Source organism: Leucopleurus acutus (genome assembly GCF_964270905.1).
Source record: "Leucopleurus acutus genome assembly, chromosome: 9".
NCBI lineage: Eukaryota > Metazoa > Chordata > Mammalia > Artiodactyla > Delphinidae > Leucopleurus > Leucopleurus acutus.
The window spans coordinates 77218766-77241286 of NC_139144.1; the positions used below are offsets into that span (position 1 = coordinate 77218766).

General features: G+C 40.6%; 1 protein-coding gene across 4 annotated transcripts in view; it reads right to left on the reverse strand.

Annotated features, from left to right (window-relative positions):
* Nucleotides 1–11407, reverse strand: part of CTTNBP2 (cortactin binding protein 2) — a gene marked incomplete at its 5' end in the record, with an annotated part of 152598 nt that extends 141191 nt beyond the window's left edge. The window contains one exon of one of the 4 annotated variants that reach the window (XM_082846962.1): nt 11327–11407. In XM_082846962.1, the coding sequence (XP_082703088.1) occupies nt 11327–11407 (81 nt within the window). Of the gene's footprint in view, nt 1–11290 lie in introns of all 4 variants that reach the window. The other 3 variants (XM_082846961.1, XM_082846960.1, XM_082846959.1) reach the window with 3 other exon arrangements.
* Nucleotides 11408–22521: the final 11114 nt, after the last annotated feature.

Consider the following 22521-nt stretch of genomic DNA (forward strand, 5'->3'; position numbering starts at 1 on the left):
ACTTGGGCCACAAAGTGTTTTGTTTTATTCAGTCAGTGCTAAGAAAATCTAAAGATGTCACCCAAAGATCCAGATCGCTGGCTTCCCCTCAAAACTCAGATGACCGGGTAACCCCAGATTCACATTCCCACAGGGTAATAATCCGTAGAGCCAAGTAGCAGCTGCCCCTTTAGAAGAAGCATGCTCTGTGCTACCCGCAACCAAACACACACACGCACATGTAGTGTGCTTGTAAGAGGCCTGGCCTGCCACCCACATGCAGTCATCTGGGCCTGTGGTCAGGCGAGTCTGGTTCCCAACTCTCTTGTCTCCAACTCTGCCCTCTTTCCTCACAACAACTTTTACAAGCAGGTCTCCTGATAGCCATCTTATAGATGAAGCTGAGAGATGACGGGTTAGCGTGCTCACAGCCGGGCCTCGGTGAGTCCACAGCCCCAGCTTCCTCTACAGCACACAGCCCACTTCTCCCTTCCGTGGAGACTCATTTGACAAACCCAGTCACCATCAGAGGGAGGGGAGCACACGTTCATCCCCAAACGTCTCAGGACACCCGACCTCAGAAGCCAGTCTTCAGGACGTTTCCCAACATGCCTTCGCATCTGCCTAGCACCCAGTGGTTTCCAAAGAACTCTCAAAGAACCAAATCTAACCTATAAAATAGGTATCATCCCCTCTATTTTTCGGATGAGGAAACCACAACTCAGGAGTCGGATAACTCACGCAGTTCACACAACCAGGAAATGGCAAAACTGCAACCAAGTACTGGGATTTGTCTGCACACTTTGTCAGCACAGTGCCAACATTCTAGAGATGAAAACAGTGCTATTCTATCAATGATCCAATGAGAACTAGTTTAGCACCTATGTATCTGACACCGTACTATCACTGTGATGACACAGAAGTAAACATAGCAAAGCCTATAAACGATTCCAGGGACTTCCAAACAGGTATGGCCAGAACTGGTCACTTCTCAGTTTCCAAAGAACCTTCTGGAAGAAGATGATGGTATAAAAGGGAAAGAGACCAGAGCTAGCTGGCTCTCTGAAGAAAGATTTTCAAAGGATCTTCCTCTTAAAACTGTTTCTTTTCGCACATACATTCAACAGAGCAGTTATTTGTAAAGGCAGGGGCTAAGGATGGAAAAAAAGAAAAAAACCTATAGCAAGCCTACAGGATGGATAGTTCTGGGAGACCCTTGTTTGGAAGGTTAACTTACGGATGTTCTGTGAATAGTAAAGTTCGATATACTAGGGCTTAAATTCTGCTCCCATTCATACTTATTTCACTTAAGTCTTATAACCCAGTTCTTTTCAAATTCAGGCATAAGAATCACCTGGAGATTAACAATCTGTTAACACAGATTGCTGGGCTCCCTCCTTGAAGTTTGATTCTGAGGTGGGACTGTGAATTTGCCTTTCTGTGTGCTCCTGCTGCTGTTGGTGGTTCTGGTCCAAAGACGATACTTGGAGAAGCATTCTGTAACTTATCTGAGTCTGTTTTCTCATCTATATAAAAGAAATCCCAACATCTATCCCACAAAGTTCTTGTGAGGATTAAACAAGAACTTATCAATGACATGCTCCCCCATGTTCACAACAGCACTATTCACAACAGCCAAGACATGGAAACAACCTAAATGTCCACCGACAGATGAATGGATAAAGATGTGGTACATATATTCAATGGAATGCTACTCAGCCATAAAAAAGAATGAAATAATGCCATTTGCAGCAATATGGATGCAACTAGAGATCATCATATTAAGTGAAGTAAGTCAGAAAGAGAAAGACAATATGATATCACTTATACGTGGAATCTAAAATATGACACAAATGAACCTATCTACGAAACAGAAACAGACTCACGGACACAGAGAACACACCTGAGGTTGCCAAGCGCAAGGGGGTTGGGGGAGGGATGGAGTGGGATTTTGGGATTAGCAGATGTGAGCTATTATATATAGGATGAATAAACAACAAGGTCCTACTGTATATGTATAGCTCAGAGAACTATATTCAGTATCTTATGAAAAAACATAATGGAAAAGAATATAACAAAAGAATGTATATACATATATATGTATATATATGTATGTACATACATATGTATGTATAACTGAACCACTTTGCTCTATAGCAGAAATTAACATAACACTGTAAATCAACTATACTTCGATTAAAAAAAAGAACATGTCAATGAAGTACTAAATAAAGGCAGGTGACTGTTATTATTAAAGCTCAGAGCACCCAGATGTTTTATGTAGGGAGGAGGGCTATTGGCTATGAGCCTATTTCTTTGAAAATCTACCAGCCCAAGTCCAATAAACTCAGTTTATTGACTATGATGAAAGACTCTTTTATCCTGGTTTTTCCCCACTGAGATGGGAGAGTTAGATGCAATTCTATGTGCATTAGATGGTAACATTTTATTAATGCTACTGCTGGTGGTTCTAAAGATTTTAATTAATTGTACATTTTATTGTCCTTGTTTCCCTGAAGCTTCCCAAGCAAAGCACTCCATTTTAAAAACTAATAAATTATGAAAGACATTGCCAAGATTCTGATTCACATTAGAGTCAGGAGAGCTTGCCCTGATTCCATCATCATCAACATCACAACATGTGACCGGCAACCAACACGTCTATTTTTTTAATACATCACCGTCAATAAAAAGGAAAATTCATTAAAGAAACACTGTTACAAGGATTCTTGCTAAACCATAAATTATGTTACAGAGAATGTTAAAAAAAAATCTGTCTCCCATCAAAATATATTAAGTGATGTATTATTTTAAACATTGAGTGCATCTGTCTGCCTGCTTCTCTCTCCCCTACGTCTCACCCCCACTTCCTCACTAAAGATACTTCTAATGCTGGCCTTCAATCATAAAAATATTATAAGAATATTTTCAAAGGGTCATTCTCCAATACTTGATGTTTTCATTCCCTATTCCGGCAAAACTGGATAAAAGAAAGTACATGAATTATGTTACAGGTCTTAGGACTCTCAGTATTTTACAAATAAATTCAAAACATTTTGGTAGTTTTAGAAAAATAAAGAAGCTCAGAAGCAAAAATCCCATTAAAAAAACTATTATTGTTTCATATTAAGCGTCATTTATCTGACCTGATGCACTTATAGTGCAAAAGTACTTAGATATAGAAAAAGCCATTATTAAAGTTTCTTGGTTTAAGAGCAAAATAATTATTCTAACTTGTATAATTTTTAACCCACTTCAAGGTAAAATTGACATAAAAATGCTGTACATTTTTAATGTATACAATTTGATGAGTTTGAAGATAAGTATATATACCCGGGAAAGCTTCACCACAATCTATGCCATAAACAAATCCATCACCTACAAAAGTTTCCTCTCATCCGCTCATTTTTTGGTGATAAATCATGTAACATTTTAAAAGACTAACTTGATAACCGAATTTTCAAAAGAAGAGACAAGACCGGATAGATCTAAATGCCACACTCACATAAAAAATTAGGATCTCCATAAAGGCACCTAAGCCAACGTGATACCCATGCCTCCCCACCCCCAAAAAAAACAAAGCAGACATGTTCAGAGACTAAGCTTTATTACTACTGCAACAGCTTTTCCTAATTAACAGAGAAAAATCCAAATCTCATTTTTTAGTGATGGCAAGGCACTCAGAAAGTAAAGGGAAAAAAAAGAAACTGGTAGATTTCAGCTCCACAGGCCACTCCCCTGCCTGTCACGTTTGATGTCTGCCAGGAAAAGTACTCTAGGAAAAGCACTTCTTAACACCTATTTTTAAAAATCTGGCACAGGCAGCTTAAACTAATCCAGAGTCTGGCCATCAGATAGAAAGACTTCTTTGGGGCATATATACATGAAAGAGGAGACACAACCTCAAACTTCCTGTTCAACACAGCAGTCTGCAACAGCTCTGAATTATGCGGAGCAGGTGTGGGGATGGCATTCTTCTGGATATTCTCCTATAGGCTTGGAGAGAGGGAGGGAAAGGGAGGAAGATGACAAAATAGAACCTGGCTGAACTGTCATCTTAACTTGCCAACTGAACATAGGCCAGTACCAAGTTTCCTCCACTATCACTCTCCTCCCACTCTTCCTGAAAGAAACAAATCTAAAATACTTGGTTTATGTAGGGAATTCGACAGTCACAGCCAAAAAGCACCAGAAGACCCTTACCTGTAGCCTTTAGGAATTAATGGGGTGAGCACATTGATGGGTACCATAAAAGCCTTCAGGAGTTATTATGAGTCACAGTGGCAGAAGTGTCCCTCAGATCTTTGCCCAAACACAGCAGCTATGGTGAAAATCTAGTGACCAGACAGAAAGCCAAACATGTTCTCTGGCTTCTCTCACAGACACCAAGAGCATCTCCTCCAGTTTCAAATCTAGTGGGTTGTGCCTACATTTGATCAATGAATTTACAAGGGAGGGAGGAGGGGTACCTGAGAAAGCAGATGGACTGAAAGAACCTTATTTCATCTCTTTGGACCTCCGGTTTCTCAGTGGTAAAAAGAGAATGTTGTACTAAGTGATCTTTAAAATCTCTTCCAGACACCAATGTCCTGAATTCACATACCATCAGAGTAACTGGATTACTGGACTGAGGAAATTTAGGTCATTCGTTGGAGCCTTTGAGAAATATTTGAAGAAAATTGATTTTGCCTCTTTACTCAGAAGTAACAGAAATGGATTTTCCTCCCAGTTTAATAGTGGGTACTAATAATTAATAATGCATTTAGAACTTCCTGTGTAAGCAAGATTTATGCTTTGGGAATGAATAAAAAAGGCTGTAAGGAAGGGAAAAGCAATGAAACTCGTCTTGAGATTAAGGAGAAAAAGCAACATGTGAACACTATCATTAACATGAAAAAATTAAAAAGAACCCTTACATTATTTTTAAAATGTGAATTTGGCCAGTTATAAGGATTTTCACGATGAAAAGTATGTGTTTCCATGGTCTAAAACTATTTCAAACTATTTCTGCAGTTATGTCTTGCTTTGAGATTATTCCTCCTGATTTCTCTCTACAGGGAGGTAAGAGTTTTTCTGCCCAGGGCTGCATACCTCTAATTTCGTTCTTCCTAATCCTCCTTTCTCCTCTAATTCATCTGAATCCCATTTTCTTCAGGACACAGCTCGAATCCCACTTCCTTATGTCTTTCCAGACACATAAATCTCTCATTTTCTCAGTTCAGTCTTAGAGTCGGTTCTATTCGTTGATTTACAATTAATCATCCCCTGCCTTGTGTATTTCCTCACTATATTAAATTTACTTATCCATATTTACTCTATTTTCTCACCTCTACTAGAAGTGTCAGGACAGCAAGAGTATTACATCTTTACATGATCTTACCTAACATATATGCCTCCTGCTTTTGGTGTGAAAATGCCTCTTTCACTCAGTATAACAACACAAACCATGTAAATGATGTGTAAACGGATATACTAGTCTTACTTAGGTACAATATTATGGCCCACTCTGGGGGCAACTAAGTAACTGATCAATCATTTTCATTCACTTTTCAAAAACCATTTACAGTAACCTAAAGTAGGGCAACTTGGGGTGTGCCTTTAAAGCCACATGCTGAGAACTTGGGATCAACTCTCCATGGCCATGCACCTCAAATCAACCATGCCACCCCCACCCGGGGTCTGTCATGCAAGACAAGCAACTCGGGTGCATTAGAAGGAAGTAAAACCAACAAGTAAACAGACTGTCAGGAAGGAAACCTGGTAATAGATGTAATTAATTTCAAGTTCGAGAAAATGGGAATGAAAAACACAAACGTGGCTCAGTTAGGGGCGGTAGCCTCTGGTAATTAAGTGCAGCTACCTCCCGTTTCCTCCTTTTAGATCTCCTCTCAGCCTCCATTTTTACTTTGGAGAAAAAAAAGGACCACATCTCAGATAAAGCAAATGTCTATTTCCATCGTAACTCAGTTTTTCAATGTTAACACCACCCCTATGTGGGACATGGATCATTTTCACGTGTGAGCTGGCACCCAGATCCAGTAATTGTCCTTTAAGGAGCTTAGAATGCATTGAAGACTATCACTTCAATTATCTGCAGGTGGCAAAGGTCAGCACGCTGATTTTCAAGGGAAGAGCTGAGACATGAGCGACTAAATTATCTTCTTACATTTACAAGGCCCTTCTGTAGAAGAACTCAGGCCTTTGGCATTACCTTGTTGCCTTTTCAATGAAATATAAAAATGTCAAAACCAAATCATTTGCAAAGAAGTGTCCATTCCACGTAACAATGTGGGCTCTACTGCACTTACTATAATAACATTTTAAATCCATGTTCAACCTATTTGGTTATGTACTAACAATTTATCCCAAGACAACAATTTTTTTCTCTTAAACCAGGATTTCTACATGGATGGCACCACACTGTGCACAGCATTAATAATATGATCTCAATATTTTGTGCAAGTTATTTTAAGAAATTAAAGTAAAATTTTTAAAATCCTCTGCTTTCAATGTCATCATTATCATCATCTCTCTTGTAACTGTTCTCCATTTCTTTACCTAATCATCAAAGACAAGTTTCCTTTTCCCTGTTATATTAGTCCTGCAAAGGAGCTCCAACAGAGAAGAATACAATCAAGTGCATTCAAATAAAGCCTCCTTCTAAAGCAATAATCAGACGGTGCTTAGGTGGTAAACTATGCAGGGGCAGAAGGGAGAGAAACTGTCCATCCTTCCTGGGCACCTTCAAAGCTGAAATCTAGTCCCACGTTTCTAGACATGTGCAGACTATTGCAAACCTCCTTCCTGCCCAATCTTTCCTTCTACTTCCTTTTCCTGTTTCCAAACTTCCCTGCATCTCCCTCTTGATCACCTCTCAACCATCCCCTCCTCCACACCCCAGTGGGTGATTTGGCCTTGACTCTATTGTTAGAAGAATTCGGGATGGGAGCGGTGCAATTTCCATCCCTCCACCTACGCATCCCCAGCCTCAACCATTGTTTTGAAGAGGGAAAATTTAAAGGGAAAACTAACCATGTTGGAAATTAAGTTAAAATTAAAAAAAAAGAAAATCTGTGAAGTATCTGAAATATCATTGAGAAAAGCAGCTTAGAAGGGGACAATATAAAAATAAAAACCCAAAACCATAAGAATCAGGGTCATTGTGCTCAGACAAGAGGAGCCCTCTAACATCTATAATGTTAATTACTACAAACTTCAGGACAACAGTTTCATCACAATCTAGTAACACATGAAGTAAAATTTCTAGTTAGCCAATCAACATTAAGAATTATGACACAGCCTCTTGGTGAGTGTTCATTTTCTTCATTCAATAAATATTGGTGGAACATCTACAATGTGCCTGGAACTGTGCTAAGAAACCTTAGCTTTTACAAATGAAACCCACACTGCTCTTCTTGAAAGATGAGGCTGCTCTCTCCCAGCCAGGGCCTTGCTGTGCATATGATCAACAGCAGATATTTGTAAATGGCTAAGTACTAAGTCTGTGAACCATTTTCTCACCTCATAAAGTTATGTGAAACACAGGAGGATAAAACCAACTGGCAGTCTAGCCTAGGCATGTATTCAATCATAGAGGAGGACAAATATTTTTCTCTAAACAAAATTGCTCCTGTGGGAAATATAACAGTGATAGCAACAACGATAATAAAGTCCAAAAAACAGATGCAAACATAAATATATAACCTATTTAAAAATAAACAAAGTAAGAAGCATCATGATAAACTCAGTTATATTCTGATCTTTGGGGATCATTTTTGTCAATTTCTTCAACCTTTAAGCAGTTTTTCTAAAGCACATACTTGAGACTGAAACTTTTATGCTCATCTTTGCCCTAGGCCCCCTCTCAAGGAACCCTAGAAACCCACCACACTTGTACACAGCTACCTGCAGTCTCCCTGCCCAAGTCCTCCATCCTTCTGTGGAATGTTTCCAGATCTTTCCACTAAGAATCCTGCCTGTGACTCTTCTTCTCCAGACTCCTAATGCAAATTTTTTGTGCCTCTCATGACACCATGGTCTTTGATTTGATTCCCTGGTGCATGTGAGGTTCTAGCACTGAAATGTTTTACTTTAGGACAGCAAAGATGTTACTATGTCTCCACTTCAGTATGTATTTGGTAATGTGTGTTAAATCTACAATATTTCTTACCTAAATTATACTGTGAAACTTGCAATACTCTATAGCTGCCACATAACTGTAATTTTTTAAAGAAAACTTAGCAAAATTGGCTAAAAAGTTTCTTTTTATTGCATTTACATTCAGTACTGTCACCTGGCAACACAATTTTCAAGGTGCCAGCTGCTAATTTGTTTAACATCACTATTGTGCATTTTTAACAAAATAATTATCCAAGTTTTTTCTTGTCACTATCACCATGACAACAAAATTTATATCTACTTTTTGTATATTAGTTGCTCCAGAAAAGCCCAGAATGACAAGAATGTTGGTCTGCTTCCCAAACATAGTTCTAAAAAGATCTACATTTTCCTTTCACTCTTAAATTCTTTGGTGACAATAAAAAGCTGGAAGATTTCTGTTTTCCATAGTGCCTTATCCATTAGGATGTATTTTCAGAGTAGACATAGCAATATAGTCTAAGAGTCATCACATTTGGCTAAGGCGCTGAAAATAACCCAGGTCTCCGGCATGGTTCACAGCAAAGACTATTAATATGACCCTATTGAATAATGTAGCTGTTACCTTAGCCTTATACTTGGGATGCTTTCAGGATTTAAGCAGCTAAGAACAAGGACCACAAACTAAATTTAAAGCACTCCACTGAAAATCATATTAAGCTGAAAACTATAAATTAAACTTGTCTCTAAGCAACAATCTAAATAGTCAAAACTTAGTGAAAACATTCACTTTCGAAAATAGCCTACTGCTTTGGGTTTCCATTGACTCATTACTGCCAAATATACATATAAAATGCATAATAAGTAAACCAACTTGAAATGAAATAAAATTCAAAAAAGAATTACCCACTAAAAAATTAAGTCCTCGGCTGCCATAAACTCAAAATGCATCAACATGCCTTTAAATTTTAATCATTAGATAAGAGGCAGTTATAATGACAAATACTCTGCAACCTAACTTTTCTTTAATTAAAAAATCAGTCTAGGGGGCTTCCCTGGTGGCGCAGTGGTTGAGAGTCCGCCTGCCGATGCAGGGGACACGGGTTCGTGCCCCGGTCCGGGAGGATCCCACATGCCGCGGAGCGGCTGGGCCCGTGAGCCATGGCCGCTGAGCCTGCGCGTCCGGAGCCTGTGCTCCGCAACGGGAGAGGCCACAGCAGTGAGAGGCCCGCGTACCGCAAAAAAAAAAAAAAAAAAAAAAATCAGTCTATAGGTCAAGTAGCTGATATAGGCAGACCGTACTTTATTAAGTGAAAAGTTAAATGTTCAGTTTACTGCATAAGAAGCCATCATTAAAATTTCACTAAAGCACCGAACATTTTTTTAAATACTAGATTAAGAATTCTTATTGCATCTCCTCAGAACCCTATAGGATTTTATGGAAATAACAAAGGAGTTTCACTTTCACAGTTTTTTCGTGGCTATTCAAATCAACCAGGGTGAAATGATCAAACTTCTACCTATAAGCAGTTAAAAATCAGGCTCCTGAAAATTTTAAACAGCAGAAAGGGAACACTGAACTTGTTAACAAAAAAATCTGCCTAGTGTCTAAGGCTCTGTTTATAATCTAACCAAATAAAACTATAGGTCAGCTACAGAGCATAACTCAGCTGTTTTTGTTTGATTTAATTGTCAGGTGATTAAAATACTGAGGGTAATAGAAAAACCCATTTTAAGTCAATTAAACAAACAAATTCAACCTTCCTGGGAAACAAGAAACACACCCCTCTTTCTTTTTTCTCTCACTCCCCTCCCCTTACCATCTCTTGGGGATGAAGGTACCCAATCACTTCAACTTCTCAGAGAGGTTTGTTGTCTTAATAGCTACCTTCTTTTACTTCACGCAGGGGAACTGATTTCCTGCATCACAAGTAGGCAGATTTCATACGAAATCTTAAGATCACATTTTCTACGTAAAGAATGAAAAATCTATTTTCCTAAAAGTTTCAAATCAAAACTTGCCAGTTTCACAAGTGGAAATCAGCAGCCCTCCGCCTCCGTGTTCCCTGTTTCTCTCTTTCCTTCCCAGGCTCAGCTCCTCTCATGCCCAAGTAGCTTTCCTCCACATCTCTCCTCTACCTCTCCAGAAAGCCCTACCTCCAAATGCAAGGGGAGGAAGTTCAAGCAGCTCTGGCTATTCACACCTGGCCCTGCCCTCAGCTGCTCCTTCACCGAGTCTGGTCAGGTCATGAGTGGGAAAAACGGAGGGGCGTCCACGCTCGGCTCACTGCATCCTACCCGGAATCTCCTGGGGGAGCAGCAGAATCGCGCCTAGGGTGGGAGGCGCTCCCAGAGCTGCCTTTCTTTGCAGATTCTTGCAGCTCCTACCAAGCTGCTTCCCAAACCCCAAAAACATTTCCACGCAGGAAATGTGGGATCAGCCTTCCCCTAAGGTACGGGCTGGAAACCAACCGATGAGCCTCTGTGCACGGGGAGATTCTGGGGGTGAAAGTAGGGACCAGCGATGGATGGAAGCTCATTTGGCTTCTAGACCCCAGGGAAGAAACATCACTGTATTGATACCAGGTGTTGAACCTCCACCTCCACCTCGCCGGGGCATAGTCTCGGGAAGAACGAGGACACCTCCCCCGCCCCAACCCCAATCCCCATCACCAAGTGATGGGGTAGCAGGCAGCTGGGACCCAAAGCGCCGGCGCTCAGCGGCAGCAGCGCCTACAGCTGGGCATGGGGCCTCTCCCAAGGGGTCTCAGGCACACGAATGAATACACACACACGCACACACACAATGGGCATCCCCACACCTGCTCGGCGCCAACCCGCCTCCCCCTCGCTGCTCTCCGGGTCCGCTGAGAGGTGCCAGGCACCCCCGAGACACGCGCCCACAGCCACGCGCGCAGAGAGAGGCCAACAATGGGAGGGTGTCCAGTTCGCCGGGAAACACACCCCAGCCCTCACCCCTGGCCAAACCCGACCGAAGCAGAGGGAGTGGGTACAGAGGCCACACGCAGGGAGCCCCGAGAACCGGGCGGACCGGGGCTGCTTCCCGCGAGGCTCGGAAAGGACAGGCGGTATCCCCAACCCAGGCGGCCGCCTCGCCCCGGCCTCGGGGGATGAGGCACCCCGAGGAGGGGGCACCCCGAGGAGAGCGCACCCGGAAGAGCCCGGGCTGGCAGAGCGCCCCGGGGGCTCCCACCCCGGAACCCCGCGCCCACCCTGGGACCTCGGTTACCGCCGCCTCCGCCGGGGCCCTCGCCGCCTCCTCTGCGGCGCGGGAGAAGTCGGGCTCGCAGCTCGCGCCGTCCGTCGCCATCTTCCTGCTCTAGCGGATCCGAATGCGAGCTCGGAGCGGCAGCTCCGGGTTCAGCCCTCCCGGCGGCGGGCGGCGCTTAACCCGCGGCGCTCCGGGGACGCGGGCGCTCGCAGCCGGGCCGCCGCCGCCGCTGCAGCGCTCCCTCCGCCCCCTCGCCGCCGCCCCCGCCGCCTTAACCCGCTGCGCGCCGGTGCGTCGCCCGCCGCCGCCTGGTCCCCGCCCGGGGCTACCAGCCATCAGCCGGCTCCTTGAGGTGAGAGAACTGGGCACGTGCCCAGGCCGGGTTAAGGCCCGGAGCGCAGAGGGCAGAATCAAAGCTCCAGGGCGAGGCGAAGGAAAGAAGGCGCCCAAGAGCTGATTCGCCTGACACGGCCCCACCGAGCCGGCGGGGCAACGACGGACCGATTAAATGCCCGGCCTCCCTAATCCGAATTCTCTGTTAGAGCCAAGAAAGTCCTTCACTTCAGCCCCCTCTCTAGCCCACCTGTAGAAAACACAGAAGGCACCCTTTGCTTTTTTCTTAAAAAAAGAAAAAGAAAAAAAAATTTTTTACATCCAATACTGCCGCCAGGGCGTTTTTACCCATTTGGTGTATATGCCTGCCTTTGTTTGATTCTCCTTCTCCCAAAACCATCAACTTCCAGATCAAAATGCGTGCTGCTATCCTTTATTACGTTACACCCGGCCCCTCAGCCCTACCTTTCTATACAATCTCTTTTCAAGAAAGGCGAAGCAAGGCACTTTTTTGTTCTTTACCGCAAAACTGAGTGATTTTCTGAAGGGCTAACCAAGAAGTGTTAAGTGTCATCGCTTGTAAAAGAAAGCTCTCTACTTTTAAGAGAATTTAAAAGAATTACTCCCATGTGGTGGGGACACACACACCAAAAAACAAAAAGAAAATAAAAACTTGCCTAAAAATTGATTTTATGGGAATTATAGGTCTCAGAAGGTATCTCATGAGATGAGTGAGTTAGGCTCAAGCTCTTAATTTTCCCTTCCCACATCGGATTCAGTTCCTACCCTTTCCTGCCAATTCCTAGGATGTGAAAATCTATCACCTTATCAAGACCGTATGGTTACATGCCTTCCCAAATCACCAGATCCCAAAAATGTGCTGAAAGCACAAAATCAAATGGAGGCATTCAAGCTGTGTCTCAAAGAAGTAAAAGCAAACCATAACCAAATCCTGGACTTGAATTTCTGGAAGACGAATGTTTAGTCTGAGGGTTACAGATCAGAGTTCATTCTTTAAAATGGCAGACTCCTAATGAAAGGTTTCAGCACTTTTATTGCTTCACTTTCCAAATTGGATCTAAATATGACACAAAACGGGGCAGAGAAAAATCTTTTCTGCAAAGGCCCTGAAGGGGGGGGGAATCAATACATTGTAAAAAGTTCCCTTCCAGAAAAGGTCTACATCAAGAAAGAAGTTTCACCTGGAACCTTGGGGTTAAGGGTCAAAGGTTTAGAAATCACCTCCAGGGTATCGTATAACCAGAGGTGCTCATTATTTTTCTTTGACTTCACTCTGATAGCTACTCCCTCTCTTAGCCCTATGTTTTCCATCCCTGTTCATTGTACCACTTTCTTTTATGAAATATTCTCTCTGAAATTGCTCAATATTAGAATAACTAGATTCCTTATAAGATGAAAGAAAAGCATTTGACAGTAAAACTTAGGTGCTGAACTGATAGTAAAAATTTTAAGTTGAAACCTAAAAGCATTCCTTGTTCTTTTCAAAATGCATTTTCACATCACAAGGTAATACATTTTCTTGATACTGATACTTGATACTGATGTTGAATTACTACCCAAGAAATTAACCAGCCCACTTCTGGGGGGGAAAAATAAAGAATAAACTTCACTTGGGAGTTAAGAACTGGGAATATGACATGACAATATTTCTGGGAAGCAAATCCCATTCATTTTATACATGCAGCTCAATTTTTAAAAATCGTCATTGGGATGAAATAGCTTCTATTAGTCTAAATAAAATTAAAGCAGAATCACATCACAAAGGAATCAATCCCTGAGTGGTTTCTTCCCTCTCACCTTTTTTTTTTAAATGAAAAATAAACAGGTTAAAAAAAAAAAAGGAAGAAATCACAGGACAGCACATTTTCTAACTGCCAAAATCTAGGACACGGGAAGGAAAACAAACAGCATTTTGTCTCTACCTTAAAGCTGCCACTGCCCACTGCTGAGGGCTGAAGGAATATCCCACCCTACTGCACAGAAGTAGAACACGAGGAGTTAACTGCCTCACCAGCTGCCTGGCTCAGGCTGCTTCTCCACCTGGAGGACACTTGCTGGGTTTTTTTACTCTCCTGAGAATTAGCCTCTGTTGAGATTGCAAATTAACTCTTTCTGAAAGACTTCCTTTGCACAAAGACAGGCTCTATTAGCATCAAACCAAAATAGATCTGAAAGGGTAGTGACTTGATGGCTCTAGAAATTAAATCTTTTGAAGCTTCATAAACAGCTTAAAAAAAAAAATAAAAAGACATCCCAGGGTTAGAGTGAAAATTTCTGGAAGGTGGGGAAAAGAAGAGAGATGGAAGTATACACAGGAAGAAAAGAAACTAATATATATAACAAAATGAATCATGATCGTTAATCAGTAAATTTCTTTCATCATTAAAATGGAAGGAGAGATGGCCTTCCCTGGTGATCCAGTGGTTAAGACTCGGCCCTTCCACTGTAGGGGGAATGGGTTCGATCCCTGGTCGGGGAACTAAGATCCCGCATGCTGCATGGTGTGGCCAAAAAAAAAAAAAAAAAAAAAGGAAGGAGAGATACTGAATATTTTTACAAACAGAGAAAACTATTGGTTTCATTATTTTCTGAATCCTGGTATTTATGCTGAGCCATAGCACACTCTTCAAGATTCTCTTTTAAGACCAATGAAATGGGTTTCTGCAGCTAGAAATGCAAACTTAGCTTGGGGAGCCAAGTGGCTTTCTGATTAAACCATGGCCTCGACCTCACTAGCCACATCCTCCAACCCGCTAAACCAAAAACCCAAAGAGTTATACACAATGATGCAATGGGACGCTTCATCTTTTCACATGGAAGGAACTTACACATATCCTAAAACAGTTTCCCTGGTAGAATAAGAGAATTCTTTATTTCAGTCAATGACAACATTTATGTTAACTCCAAAGAGCAAACCATATGTTATCATGCCTAAGTATTACCAAATGACAAAATTACTGAGTAGCAAATCATTTCTGACTCTACCCACAAGGCTATAGTTATACAATTTAAATATTCCAGACCATGCTTATCCCTGTCTACACCACAGTGACCAACCTGGGAAGCCCCAAATCTTGACATAAGGAACTCTAACAAAAGAGCACAGATGAGCTTTGAGTGCCCTGTATCTATCACATGTTTTTGAAACCAAGACATTGCCAGAAATGAGTTTTTATATGACCTAACTACATTCCCTCTTAGTCAACTTGTCATTATCTGCATGTGCTTAGGCTCTTTGTGGATTTCACTCAGTAAATTTAATCCTAATCTAGTTAGCCACTCTTGTCAACAGCCTATGGTTCTGGAAGGCCTCCTCCACCAACTGCAGTTGGTGTGTGCCAAGGGAATGCAAGCTAATTTTACCTAAATGAAAGCAAAACATAATTAGAAAATTAAGTCTGCCAGGTAGAAGCAAGCCAAAGCTAAACATAAATATATTATTATAATCACTCCCAGTCCCTTTTACCACCACCTCTAGCTGGGAATTGCATTTGGTCATTCAATGCTAAACGAATGTCCAAATATAAAATATTTTTGAAGAGTTAAAGGTTCAGTAAGAACATTATTACCCAGTTTGGTCACTCTAAGAACAGAAACTAGGGCTAATACAGAACAATGAAGCAGTGTTGGTTCAGTTCTATTTAATGTTTTTAAAATCTTAAACCATTACTTGCTGATTGGACTCTTATCTGCAGAAGTCATTTACAAGAGTAAGTTTTACTGCAGAAGGATGTTTTAGTGCAAAACCATTACGGAAAAACAATTTTAACGAAGAAATCTAGCCCGCTGCTGCCCCTCATCCACCTGAATTGGAAATGAATCTAAGTATTTCCGTTTATTCAGCCTCTTTAGCAACCCCACAAGCCTGCAGTATGTAGTTACCAGGCAACCACTAAAGCAGGGATGTTTATACCACTAGGCATTAATTATAGAGACCTTTATTTTTCTTAGAAAGTTTAAAAGCTATATAAATAGGTTGTGAGATCAGACCCTTTTCTCCTCTGATGAGGAGTGTAGAACTAACTATAAAATCAGAGCTGAGATTTTCTTTTCACTGTGGGCTATGTATTATTATTATTATTTTTTTTTTTATTTTTATTTTTTGCGGTACTCGGGCCTGTCACTGTTGTGACCTCTCCTATTGCGGAGCACAGGCTCCGGATGCGCAGGCTCAGCGGCCATGGCTCACAGACCCAGCCGTTCCGCGGCATGTGGGATCTTCCCGGACCGGGGCACGAACCCGTGTCCCCTGCATCGGCAGGCGGACTCTCAACCACTGCGCCACCAGGGAAGCCCGGCTATGTATTATTCAGTTCAAAGGGAAATGTAACATTTGAAGAATTGATAAGGAAACTAAAGATGATGACCTTAAATTTTGACAAATGTGTAGATGGCATTTATGATTGACTTAGTGATGATTTACTTGTGATACAAAATGCAAGAGAAAAACCATAAATGAATAGCTCGTCAATGTAAAGTTATGAAATAAATGATACATCAACATTTCCCAGACAATTATAATCAGTAGCCATATACCAAGTTAATGGAGTTTCAAATACCTTTGGAATTTTTGAGACATAAATTCCACCTTATACTGTCTAAAATCTCACTTGATGACAATAGTTTCCTGGTCTACATTTTTTGATTGTTTCAAATCAGTTGGACTTATTTAAAATTGCCTGGAAATATGATGTCATTATTTGAAAAGACATACTCTAAATATATGTAGCAGGTGTTATTCAATTAACCAACAAATACAAAATAAAATTTAATTCATAACATGAATAAAACAATGTGATAGATAGACTTGAAGGCTTAGTTACATTTATGATTCAAGAATTTAAAGAAAAAAAGCACTGGTGTTGCTATTGTCATCCTAGGGAAAGTGAAGTCACCTGTAGAGTAATAAAGAGAAATACTTCTGAAAAACCAGCATTAAGGTTTAAGTAGTCTGGAATGTTATTCTGACAATTAAACGTTTAACCACTGAGGCAGTTTTATGTTAGCAATACAATACTTTTTTCCTTATGGAAAACAGAAATAGCCATCTACTGGCCATTACTATCAGAGTCAACATCCCTTTATTACTACATCATCACTTAATTTTCATGAGTTATTACTTTGAGCATTAACATCTTCTTTGTTAAGAATCAGTTCAGTTGGGATGTATTTTACTACTACTTGTCTTCCCTTCAGTATCTGCTAAGGACCTCACATTGTCAGCTTTCAGCCTCCAACTGCTGACCATTGACTATCCAAAAGGCATGATGCTATCTGGGTCACAAGACACATTTGCTTGACATTTTCTGCTTTGATCAGCCCTCCACCCTCACCCAATGTGGCCACAGATACCCATTGGAATAGCGGTGGGGAACCCCGTTCCCAAAATTTAAAATATGAGTTGAATCGAATCTGCTCAAAACCCCTGGGCGTGAGCAGCGGGTAAAGGCACCCCATTTACAAATACCACACTGTATGGTTCTGTTTCCTCTACAGAATCATTTTTAGAGCCATAGAACCAAACAAAAACATAATCATAAATTCAAATGGGAGAGGTAAAGCAATAAAGCTTCTAAAAGGAAAATAGCTTCATAAACTGTAAATCAGAACTGAAGTCCTTACTTTCAATGCAATTAATTTATCAATTTTTTGCCTCTATGATTAGCGTTTTGTGTCCTGTTTATTAAATCTTTGCTCAGCTCCTTCCCCTCCCAGATGCTGTTTTCTGTTGGTTTCTTGAAGTCTCATCCTGCCCTGCTTAGAATTCAGCCTAAAATTTAAGAGGAAATTGTATACAGATCGTTTGGACTCTTTCTCTTAAGTTTCTTCCCCTCTGGGGCTTTGTCCTTCAAATCCCAGACACTCTGGCAATCCCCAAATAAAACTCATCTTTATTCCCCAACTGACCTCTACCCCATTCTTAGCCCTTCGCTCAAGAATCACTGTTCCTCAAGCCTTGCTGGCATTCACTACTTGCCAATGCCTTCTAACAGTTGTTTCATATATGTTGTTTCACTTGTTTAACTTTCAGTAGGAGGGCTGGCCCAATACTAGGTACCCTGTCATAACTGGAACTGAAAACCACATGTGCTTACTTTTAGAGAGACTATTTATAATTAACAAAACTTTCTAATGTTCCCTTGCCTAATTGTTTTGCTCCAGGACCGTATAATTTTTCTCGTTCTAGGGATTGGGGTGAAACCACGGTTACACTCTCCAGTTGCCACTGACAAACAGAATCCAGGTACTGATATCTGCTACCTCATCTATAGTCAAACATGAAAAACTATGTTGGCAATAAAGGATGACACTGCAGCAGTAGAGCTAATATCATGATGTACAAACTATATTACCAGTCTTTAAAATGTAGCAATGTTCCTCTTATTTCTAGTGAGTAGCATGCCTGTGTGGGTTTCAGCAAATAAGAGAAAAATTAGAGATTGAAAGGGAAGAGGAAGAATAGAGTGAGCGGTGGCCTTGGGTTTCCCTCAGCTAAGAGACTGATGCAAATCGGATGTCTTTCAAAAAACAAAGGTATTTCAAATGTGAAGATTCCGGTACATTCTGGGAGCCTTCGGCAGATTTTCCAGACTTCAACATCAAATGAAGATTGGTGGTGGGTACATAAGAACATTACTCCAAGTCTGCAATACCTAACACTGAGTCCAATGCATGATGAGCAGTCAGTCATATTTAATCAAATTAATTCAATGGAACCAATGTGTGGATAGGTGGAAACAAAGATGAATAAATGGATGAAGTAAATGTTACTTTCTTACTCTTTCACGTGATTGGTCCCTTTGGCATTGCAGTGAAACTTACTGATTCCTTCTCAGAAAAATTTTTAACGCATAAAACAAAACATAGGCCAAAAAACAACAACAGCAACAAAATAGGATCATAAAGAAAACCAGTTATGTTCAAGTCCAGTGATGAAAAATTCTGCATTTACAAAACGAACTTGTAATGCAGAAATAGATGTGCTTTTTCTTCCATAGTAAATAAGATGATATAGTGGTAGGCCCATAATTAATGTAATTTTGAAGTTTCCATGAATGTAAATAATATTTTGAAAATTCTACAACAGTTTTATGTATTAAGATCTTAAATTATCTCTAATTTCTATTGTGACAAAGTCACAGGTACTGCCAGCCCTATTGTGGTCTTTTGCCTAAATTCATAATTGAAGTAAATACTGTCGGTGAGAGGTTAGTGAACATGAAAACACAATTTTTAAATTTTTATTTTTATGGACATCCTATGGAATTCTATCCACAAACACTATGGTTTAAGAAGCTCACTTTGTACCTATTAGGCATAGTTCTTAAAATGAAATTTCTGCCCAGTAGGAGACATTTAATGAGACCTTTTGGGGGGAGGGGTGGGGAAGATTGAAATTTAGGTATGATAGGCCAAATAGGGTATTCTGAGAAGGAGAGAAGTTAAAGACTCCCAAATGCCCCCACCCCCCGAAAACAAAACAAAACAACTTGGGTCACATACCCTAGAGTAGTAAAGTGCAGGGTTCCATGATTAAGAAACTCTTTCTGTGACCTTGGGCAAGTGCTTCCCTCAGTTATCCATCAGTTAAGTGGCAGTCATAATGGATCTCACCTCTACAGGGTTGTTGAGAGGATTAAATCGATTAATTCTTTTAAAGTACTTAGAACAGTGTCTGGCCCACAGAAAACTCCTAGTAAGTCATTACTATTTTCAAGTTCTGCATATACATATTACACAATGAATAGTCAGCCTAATATACATGGAATTTCAGAAAGAAATAATTTATTGAATTTAATAAAATGATTCTGTAACTACACAATAGTCCTAACAAGGCTATTTGTATAATTTTTCAAATTTTAAACCAAGTATTCTAAGATTTTAGATTAAATAGTAAAAACTCTCCACTAAGTGCTTGCAAAAGTCATAATTAGAGAAATGTGGGATGGGTCCTATACGTCAGTTCTGGCCAAACTGATTATTGCTAGATTTAAAGCATGGACTCTTTTTTTTTTTCCTTTGGTCCTTGAATTTTTTTTTTTTAAAAAAACATCTTTATTGGAATATAATTGCTTTACATTGGTGTGTTAGTTTTTGCTTTATAACAAAGTGAATCAGCTATACATATACATATATCCCCATATCTCCTCCCTCTTAAAGCATGGACTCTTTTGTCCAATGAGGAAATGTTTTAATTAAATACTACATAATAATGGTTCAAAAATATCCCTAGGTTTCATGTAGAGCTGGGGTCAAAAACTCTGAGCTAGTATAGGCCATTAGATCCAAACCAGCCTAACCCAATGAAATGGGTTAAATCCAGTAAGCAGACATGTTTTGTTTGACTCATACAATGCTCTCTTTTTTGAAAAAGGAATACATTGCCAACATTTAAAAATTGGGGAACTTTATATAAAAATTCAGTTTTCCAACCTCTCAAAGACCCAGAAGATCTGAAATCACTGGGCTCACACTGAATACCTTTGAGCCTGACGAGTGTGCTCACCAGCTGTCTAGAATCTCCACCTACCCTGTTTTGTTTTATTTTACTTTACTTCCTTTCTTGCTTGTCTTCGACAGAGTTTTAACTTCATGATCCTTAAGGCAAAACATTGTATTAGTTTGTGTGATCCCAATAAGATTTTATGCATTTTATTTATTTCAGTAAAAAAGGTGGTAGAGGAAACCTGGACTTAAAAACATTTCTAAGACCTGCTGATGTGAGTACCTTGCTATCCACCATCAAAAAGCATGCTAACAATTCATAAATCCTCTGAAAAAGGTCAACATAAGCATCTGTTATGGGCTGAATTATGTCCTCCTCAAAATTCATTTGTTGAAGTCCTAACCTCTAGTACCTTAGAATGTGGCTATATTTAGAAATAGTCTTTACAGAGGTAATGAAGGTAAAATGAAGTCAGTAGAGTGGGCCCTAACCTAATATGACTGGCATCCTTATAAAAAGAGATTAGGATACAGACACAGAGGAAAGAGTGAAGAGGATAAGAGGGCTCCGAAGAAACCAGTCCATAAACCAAGGAGAAAGGCCATCTACAAACTAAGGGGAAAGGCTTCAGAAGAAACCAACCCTGCTGACACCTTGATCTTGGAATTCTGACCTCCAAAATTGTGAGAAAATAAATTTCTGTTTAAGCCACCTAGCCTGCGATCTTTTGTTATGGCAGCCTAAGCAAATTAATACAGCATCTGTTCTGAATGGACTCATTCTTCCCCTGGTCTCCCACAAGTGACTTTTATATCAACCAGCTCATCTCTAGGGTAAGCTCACATCTCTAGAGTAAGGAGATATGAACAGACTTGAGGCAGTGTGGGGTGCATCAGTGCTTCTCAGTTCAAGGGTTGCTTGTACCTGCAATCCTGAAGTTTGTCACAAGCAATTCGTCCCTAACAATAGGCACAGTACTAGAGTTTGCTTTTTTCCTTCTTTCTTTTCTTTTTTTTTTTTTTTTTTTTTGGTACTGAAAATGATATCAGATTCAAGGTCATTTCTGTATCATCTCATTCACTTTATTTTGAAGATGCTTTCATGAGTCTGGCTAGCCCACTAAGAACTGCACAAAGCTTATCACATGTCTTATTTATGCCTGCAGCGCAACCCACATGCAAACTTTTCCCATCAATGTGCCAGGACTCAGAACTGCCCACACCACACAACTAGGGGCTCCACTCATCGGGTGGTCTACGTAAATGGAAGCCCCATGCTCCACAGAAGCTGTGAACGCTGAATAAGATTTTAAAACACTGGTTGTAATTTAAAATTCAGGGGAGTTGTTATTAGAAGAGCTGTTTGACCTGAAGCAGGTGACTCATCTTCAGTGAATCTCTTTTTGACGCTATACAATGGGAATGAGCATTTTATCACTTCACAGGGTGGTTGTAAGGATTAGATGAGATTAACATGTACAAGTGCCTCAAATGCTGAAAAGAGGCACGCAAGGAGTATTACAACCTTGAGTTAGCTGCCAGCCCTCAGGTTCAAGGATTCTTTCAGCTGAACATCTGCAGCCTCATCATTAAGAAATACCACCAGGGGACTTCCCTGGTGGTCCAGTGGCTAAGACCCCACGCTCCCAATGCAGGGGGCCCGGGTTCGATCCCTGGTCAGGCAACTAGATCCCACACGCTGCCACTAAGAGTTCGCATGCCACAACTAAAGATCCCGCATGCCGAAACAAAGACCTGGTGCAGCCAAATAAATAAATATTTTAAAAGACAAAAAAACATCACCAGCCCTTGGTTGGGTCAGATCATGGTGGAACTTCCATCCTATGTACGCTCATATTTCTGAGCTCGTCACTGAGGAAATGCCTCCAGGGTTAAAGCATGAAAGGAGTTTCTCTTTCCCTCATTACCACATTTTTTAATAAGTGAAATTTCCCCTGTCAGAACACATCAAGATACCATGGTGACAATTGCTATAGGAATGCTAGATTTAGAAAGAAATAAGATGATCTTAACTCTGTTATCTGCTACCTGTGTTCAACAGCCTAAACCAAATCCATGCTGGCCAGGTGACTGAAAGTGACCACCTGCCCCAAATATTTTGACCATTCTCTCCTCTAGAACCTAGAACTCCCACTTCCTAAGGCCTTTCAAAGTTTGCACATAGAATTAAGTCCCAGCCTTACCTGAGACACAGATAAACAGGGATAACATTAACAGAGTTTAAAAAAAAATTTTTTAATTTGTAATTATCCACTTGAATCTATCAATAGGTCAGAGGTCATTAAATCAAATGATTACAAGGGCCACGGATGGAGGATATCTGAATAAGGATGGCCAGGTGTGTAACACAGGAGAGAATGATAGGGATTTGAACCAACAGGAACACAGAGGCT